This window comes from Akebia trifoliata, chromosome 5, assembly GCF_017979445.1.
Source record: "Akebia trifoliata isolate Shusen 1 chromosome 5, ASM1797944v1, whole genome shotgun sequence".
In the NCBI taxonomy this organism is placed as follows: Eukaryota; Viridiplantae; Streptophyta; class Magnoliopsida; order Ranunculales; family Lardizabalaceae; genus Akebia; species Akebia trifoliata.
In genome coordinates this window covers 26,169,261-26,177,390 of record NC_141379.1, presented here as the reverse complement: position 1 = coordinate 26,177,390, position 8,130 = coordinate 26,169,261, and the positions used below count along the sequence as shown (strand labels likewise).

The 8,130-nt window shown below is 34.9% G+C and overlaps 1 protein-coding gene across 2 annotated transcripts; it reads left to right on the top strand.

The window, feature by feature from the left end:
* The first annotated feature begins 216 nt into the window (after window positions 1-216).
* Window positions 217-7,604, top strand: LOC147401821 (SUN domain-containing protein 4-like). Of its 2 annotated transcripts, none has more exons than XM_086443238.1 (5): window positions 217-478; window positions 1,127-1,321; window positions 2,592-3,829; window positions 3,930-4,015; window positions 7,334-7,604. In XM_086443238.1, the coding sequence occupies exons 2-5, from the start codon at window positions 1,159-1,161 to the stop codon at window positions 7,557-7,559; spliced, it is 1,713 nt and encodes a 570-aa protein (XP_086299364.1). In that variant the 5' UTR covers window positions 217-478; window positions 1,127-1,158; the 3' UTR covers window positions 7,560-7,604. The 2 variants fall into 2 exon arrangements, with proteins under 2 accessions (XP_086299364.1, XP_086299363.1); XM_086443237.1 differs by having other exon boundaries at window positions 1,124-1,321.
* Window positions 7,605-8,130: the final 526 nt, after the last annotated feature.

Genomic DNA, 8,130 nt, shown 5'->3' with positions numbered 1-8,130 from the left:
TACATATAAGGTGCGAACGAGGAAAATTAAGACTTCCCTTCCAATATGATCTAATGCACATATGAAAAATTAGAGGAAATATTTGAATATGATTAGCGTGGTGTACTTACAACAAAGATTGGTGCAAATGGAGCAATCCGAAGGTAATCACAATTTAAACCATAATATTCTCCGAAATATTCTCAAGTAAATCAAATTCGAATTAGATTAAGCATGGGAGTCGATATTCAGCCGAACGAGAACCAAAAGGTAGCCGTTATAAAAAACAAAACTATAAGAGAGAGAGAGAGAGAGATGGCTTAAAATAGGACTTTTTCATTCTTCTGTGTTTCTCTGATTCCTCGAATAATTCTTGGAGGACTCGCAGACGATTACTTGATTTAGATCGAGAGAGAGAGAGAGAGAGAGAGAGAGAGATTACCTGGAGAGAGAAATTATATAGTGAGATCGTTAATTTTGTTGAAGACTACAGATTCAGGTAAATATAGCAGATTGATTTTTATCTTTGAAAGCGCTCTTTGTTTTCGATTTGATCTCTTTCAACCCCTGAGAATTGGAGATCAAAATCTTAGGGTTAAGGAATTTTTTTCTTCTATTATTTAACTGTTACTTTTCCTTAAATCTACCTGAAACCAACTTTACAAATCACAATTGACTCTCTCTCTCAAATATTCTCTTAAAGAAATGTGGGTTTGATTTTTTTCTTGATACCGAAGGTGAAACTTGATCTCTTTAAAGCCTAATTTGTTTCTTGACTAGATTGATTCAATCTAGATTGATTTAACTGTTACTTTTCCTTAAATCTACCTGAAACCAACTTTACAAATCACAATTGACTCTCTCTCTCTCTCTCTCTCTCAAATATTCTCTTAAAGAAATGTGGGTTTGATTTTTTTCTTGATACCGAAGGTGAAACTTGATCTCTTTAAAGCCTAATTTGTTTCTTGACTAGATTGATTCAATCTAATTGTAAATCTGGAGTTGGCCTTGATTTTGATTTTTCTTGAATCCAATATTAAATATGATCTCTTTAAAGCTTTTTTTTTTTTTTTTGGTTGAACCCAAGATCTCTTTAAATCTGTTTTTGTTCCATAAAGTGAATTTTGATGATATTGTCGTGCAGTAGGCTGTGGATTCGATCAGATTGATTGATGACCAATGCAGAGATCACGTAGAGCGCTTTTGCAAAAAAGAGCCTTGGAGACGGAAATTACGGGAAGGAAGCATCGCTTGTACAAAGTGTCTCTGTCTGTAGTTGTTGTTCTTTGGGGGGTTGTATTCCTTCTCAACTTATGGATCAGTCATAGCAATGGTCACAGTGGTAATTAAACAGAAAAAGCTCTTCTTATGGGTTTTCTTTTGCTTCTTGCTTCGTCTATTGGTTTTGTGATTAGTAATTTAGTACCAGAAATAGTTGTTGTAAGGCTTGCAAATTACAAGAAAACTTTGAATACTGAAGTTGTTTATTTTATTTCGTTTTGATACTTGTTGCTAAATAGTTGTTAGAAGGATTGCAAATTACAAGAAAACTAAGAATATCCAAATCATTTATTTCATTTCATATCGATAATTGTTGCTAAATAGTTGTTACAAGGCTTGCAAATTACAAGAAGACTTTGAATAGCGAAATCATTTATTTCATTTTAGATCAATAATCGTTGCTAAATAGTTGTTAGAAGGCTTGCAAATTATAAGAAGACTTTGAATACCGAAATCATTTATTTCATTTCAGATCAATAATCGTTGCTAAATAGTTGTTAGAAGGCTTGCAAATTACAAGAAAACTTTGAGTGCAGATATTGTTTATTTCATTTCGGATCAATAATTGTTGCTAAATAGTAGTTAGAAGGCTTGCAAATTACAAGAAAACTTTGAATACCGTAATCATTTATTTCATTTCGGATTGGTAATTGTTGCTAAAGTGGGATATGTGAAATCTTGCAAGAGAATTTGGATTATCAATTGATTTTGATATTTAGGAACTTTTATTTTTCTAAAATCCAATTGTCTGTTAGGATTCTTATTTGTCAGAGAAATAAATTTGGCCGTTCCTATTGTTTCATACAGATTTTTATTTTTTATTGTTATCTTGTCTATTACTAGGATTTGCAAAATCTTGCCATACAATTTAGATTATCAACTCGCATTGGTTAATTGAAATTTTATGTGAAAGCCATTGTCCATTTGATTATTCATTGATTTCTTATGGATAAAATTTCTGTAGGATTTCTAAAATCTTGAAAAAGAATTTAGATTATCAACTGACATTGATTATTAGAAAATTTCCGTAAGACTCAATTTTCTTGTGATACTTATTTGTTATAATTAACATATACACATAGAGTTTTGACTTTTGATCCTTTTGTTTGTTTTATACGGTTTGAAAATTGCTGCTTAGTAGCAGTGGGATTTGCCAAACCTTGCAATATTATTTAGATTGTTGGCTGATTTTGATTATTATATCTCTTTGACATAACCCAATTATTAGTTGTGAACACACACACACACAACACATGCACGCACGCACACACACATATTTTATACTTTCTTATCATTGATTATGGTTGTTCTGTTCTTATCATTTGACATAGATGGATCCGAAGTTCCAGGACATGAATCAGCTGGGCTCGAACTGAATAATGGATCTGACTCTGGAGTTAAATCTTCAATTATGGGTATCAAGGAATCTGATATGAGTACATTGTCTATTAGCTCTGAGACAAAGCTGAGCAGCTGTGAATCATCATCGGTTGAAGACAATGGAAATGATCGGCCTGTTCTCAAAGAGCGAGTTGAGGTGGCGACCCCTGGTCTGGGGGCAAAACTGGAAAAAGATAATCCAAAGAGTGAAAGATTATCTCACGCTGCACCAGTCGGTCTCAATGAATTCAAGAGCAGAGCAAGCAGTCCTAAAGGAAAGCTTGTAACTGGTCAGGCTGGTAGCGTAATACACAGAGTGGAGACGGGTGGAGCAGAGTACAATTATGCTTCGGCGTCAAAGGGAGCGAAGGTCTTGGCTTTTAATAAGGAAGCAAAGGGTGCCTCAAACATTTTGGGCAAAGACAAGGATAAATACCTTCGGAATCCATGTTCCGCTGAAGAGAAATTCGTCGTCATAGAACTTTCAGAAGAAACTTTAGTTGATACCATTGAAATAGCAAACTTTGAGCACTACTCATCCAACTTGAAGGATTTCGAGTTGCTAGGCAGTATGGTTTATCCAACGGAAAATTGGGTTAGCCTTGGGAATTTCACTGCTGAAAGTGTGAAGCACGCACAGAGGTTCACTCTTCAGGAGCCAAGATGGGTTAGATATTTGAAACTCACTCTGTTGAGTCATTATGGTTCTGAATTCTACTGCACACTGAGTGCTGTGGAAGTGTATGGAGTGGATGCCGTTGAGAGAATGTTGGAAGATTTGATCTCTGCTCAAGATGATCAATTTGGATACGAGAAACCAACTTCCGAGCAGACACCTTTTACAACCCCACAAGTGGAGCCCACTGTGGGTGATGATCTTGATCAAAATGTTGATGCAGACATTGATAATGAATCTGGAGCTGAAAACTCAAGCGGGAAACCTGAAGTTCCAGAAACACGGCCTCAGCAGGTTGGAAGGATGCCTGGGGATACTGTTCTTAAGATACTGATGCAAAAAGTTCGATCATTGGATCTGAATTTATCTGTTTTGGAGAGATACTTGGAGGAACTAAACTCCAGATACGGAAACATTTTCAAAGAACTTGACAATGAAATTGATGCAAAAGATACACTTATAGAGAAAATAAGATCAGATATGAAGAATTATGCTGACAGCATGGAGTTCATTGTATGTGAATTTCCTATTTGTCTTTTGGTTGACTTGCTTGATTAGTTGATAATGATTGTCCCATTAACATTGTTTTCTGTGTCTTTTGTTGTTATCACAGGCCAAAGATGTTTCCAATCTCATTGCTTGGAAATCCCTTGTTTCCTTGCAAATGGATAATCTAGTCAGAGATAATACAATTCTCAGGTTGGGTTTCTTCCTTAAATGGCATGCCTTTTTTTCTTTTTCATCTTATTGTTGTCATTCATGATGAAATTTTGCTTAACCAGGGATTAAATTATTTTGTTCCTTCAACCCTGCAAAATTTAAAATTATGGAAATTCCTTGGGCATGTTTTAGTAGGAAAAAAATGCTACTTTTTTTTGTTGCATTACAGATGAAAAAAAATACTTATGCTGATTCTTTTATTTAATTTCTGATTATTATAATTACATGTGATGGATATATTGTGTATGGAAGTAGTTATTTTCGAGAGTTCCCTCTGGTAAAAATGTATCTATGAACTGTCCACAATTTTCTCAAACAGAATTACTTCTAAGAAAGATGACATTGTCATTCCAGGTGTTGGACCTGTATTTATGATCTAACTGACAGTATAGCTGATATATGATTCACACTCAATGCAGTTTGCATATAATTGAAAATTATATCGATAAATTTCACTTTTGTAGGATAAAATAGGTCTTGAACCTTATAGGGAATATTCAAGGTTGGTCAGTTGATGCCTTTGGCTCTAAGGAGTGGATTTATATAGGATGGGTCCAACTTCAGTTTGTTGGTGTATTTGAGAAGAGAGGATAACCATATATTTGAAGACAATTAGGAATCGGTTGAATCAGCAATTGTGAACATCAAAGCTTCTTATTTGATTGGTTTTCGATGTATTAATTTCCATTCACAATTAGGATACACAAAATGTATGATCTGCACATTCAAGGTTGGTCAGCCTTTGGATCTAAGGAGTGGATGCATGTAGGATGGGTCCGACTTCAGTTTGTTGGCGCATTTGAGAAAGACAGGAATCTGTTGAATCAGCAATTGTGAACATCAAAGCCTTCTTATTTGATTGGTTTTCCTTCCATCAATTTCCTTTCACAATTAGGATGCACAAAATGATGATCTGCACGTTATAGGTTGGTCAGCCTTTGGATCTAAGGAGTGGATGCATGTAGGATGTGTCCAACTCATGTTTTTTGGTGCATTTGAGAAAAGAGAGGAATAACCATATATTTGAAGACAATTAGGAATCTGTTGAATAAGCAATTGTGACCATCAAAGTCTTCTTATTTGATTGGTTTTCCATGTATTAATTTCCATTCACAATTAGGATACACAAAATGTATGATCTGCACATTCAAGGTTGGTCAGCCTTTGGATCTAAGGAGTGGATGCATGTAGGATGGGTCCAACTTCAGTTTGTTGGTGCATTTGAGAAAAGAGAGGTTATAATCATATATTTGAAGACGATTAGGAATCTGTTGAATCAGCAATTGTGAACATCAAACCCTTCTTATTTGATTGGTTTTCCATTCATCCATTTCCTTTCAAATTAGGATACATCATGTATGATCTGCACGACTCTATTCTATTAGGCTATCTTCCCGTTAGCTTGATCAATTGTATAGATGTGTCTTTGTTTTATGGTTGTGCTAATATGTACTTATCAGTCTAAAAATTTCATGAGCCTGTCACGTATCTAGGTTCAAATTTTGTTTCATAGGATCTTTTGTTTTTCCTAGGGTCTTAATCTTGGATACAGGGATATCCTATTTAGCTAAAAACAATATGTTTCAGGTGCGGGGTGCAGTTTTTGCACCTCGGGCCTTTTTTCAGTATACAAACCCATTCCCTAACCCATTATAAAGGACCCACTTTTCATTGTTAAGGACCCTCTTTATAAAATAGGCCTTTGAAGGTTTTTTATGTTATTTGATCCTAAAATGTATACTGTGGGATAATCAGGTTTGAAGTACCCGGTACCTTGGATGCATCAGATAGTCCATCACATGTATCATTTTGTTTCGATACAAACAAGTCTCTCCTTAATGAACGGAAAGAAAAATGTGAAAAAAAAAAAAAAAAAAAAAACAATATAGATATATCTACGTATCTTGAACACACTATACTTTCTAATCATAACAAAATATAAGCAGCAATTTGAAAAAGGAGGCTACCAAAAAGATAGACAAAACCTAGACAAGGAGGTAAAAAAATCAGTAAATTGAGGCAAATTTAGGATTCTTTTTTAGAGAACTCAAAATTTTCTTTCTTATAAGTTGTGCCAAAGATATTTGGAAGACAAGTTCAGGGCTAGTTCTTTTACCACATTTATCTTTCTTTTAAATGGGAGAATGTCCATCTCGCATAGATGAGCCATGGTAGAAGTGACTTTGCACAGAAATTTAGATGAACCTGAACAACTGGTTCAGAAATATATTTTTAGGATTAATACATATATGAGCTCATGCATAGCATTCTTGCTTTCTTGATTTTTATGAAAAGTTGAGACTTGGAACACATGCATGCTGTAAAAGATTGAGCACTACAGTCCCACAGGAAGTTTAAAACAGTTGAACCATCCAGAGAGAAATCTTAGGTTTGCATGTTTTGGAGTAGTAGTCGTTTTTCTTAATGGAGAAAACGAGAGAAGAAGAAGTTCAATATTACATTGAAAATGATGACAAGATACTAAATATTGAAATTTTGATCACATGCCAAGATGTGAAGGAAAAACACCATTTAGTTTGGTGATATTTTTTTTGTTCTGCTATGGCTACAATTTTTGGGATACTGACTTGATGATGATATGATTCCAATTTCCGAGATGCTTGGTGGTAGTTCTCTAGTTGTAACAGCTACGCATAAAATGGTGTTAGATTTGGTGTTGAGCATTTACAAGAGGCTGATATTTAGTTTGATTTCTTTGGGCCAAGAGAGAGGTGTCTGTTGTCAAATGTTCATGCCTAGTAATTGGTTCCAATGATTATGGAAAGATGGACTCACCATGTCTTCCAAATTAAATCATGACTGGAGCCCTTAAGTGTCCTAACTTAGGTGATAGCTAGATAAGCACACAGGTGTTGATATCACAGACCAGGATTTGTAGCCCTTCTTCAATCTCTTACCCACCACACCCCAACAAACAAAAAGAGAAAAAAGATTATTAAGAGAAAATACTTACAAAATACCTAAGTACAATCACAAGCACCCATAAGAATCTTACCTTTTGTTTCCTAATGAAACTCAGTAAAACGCATGAAGATGAGATTGGTTAGTCACTTAGATCAATCTCATTTTCATTTTTTAGTAGCCCTTCTTCAACCTCTTACACACTTCTGTATTCCACTCAGAACCTTCGAACACCCATATTTTTCTTCATCTTGAACTGGCCAAATTAATTGCCTCATTAATAACAACTGTTTTTTCCCCCTCAAAGTTTGTGTTGTTTGCTTGTTGTGTGTTCCTGCGCTTTCATGAATGCTAAAATTTGTAATTGTTTTGCAGAGTGGAGGTCGAAAAGGTCCGTCTGAATCAGGTTCACATGGAGAACAAGGGTGTAGCTGTTTTTCTGATAAGTTTCATTTTCGGGTGCGTAGCGGTTACAAAGCTATTTATAGATGTAATGATGAGTGTGTGTAGAATACATAAATCCAGGGAATTTTGTGCGACATCTTCCTGGTTTGTCTTACTGTTGAGCAGTAGCATTGTAGTTATCATCATTTTGTTATAACTATGCTTATATAGCTTAATTTATTTGAGTTCTTTGAATTTCTTATACTTGTGTCGTCAGGTCAGACTTACTATTGAGCTTTAACATCTGTTGTGTAGAATATTTCCGGGCCATTTACCATATTTTCTGACTTGAGAAGAAGATGATAAAACAATGATCTAATTATCTTTTTGTTTGTTAAAAGATAGAAAGAAACAACATTAAACAAAAATTCCCAACTATGAAACCCAGCAAATTACGTTTCCCTTCATCTCATGGACGAGTCTTATTAGAATAATCAAACAAAAGTTATCAACAAGGCGTAATCTCAAATATTGGGGATCAGCTGAAGTAATCTTGCCCTGTTCCACTCTCTTCATAGCCAAGTCTTCTGTTATTGAACGAGTCTTTGAAACTGTCAGCTTGCTATGGTTAAAGTATGTGAGTGTTGATACAATGACTTGGGTTCCAAACCAGCCTTCACCCCACCAATTAATCCCATTTGCTTAGGAAAATAAGTGTTTCCTATCTTTTAATAACTTCTATCCACATTTTTTGGGGTATCTTTCACTCGTTTAAAATCTTCAATTTG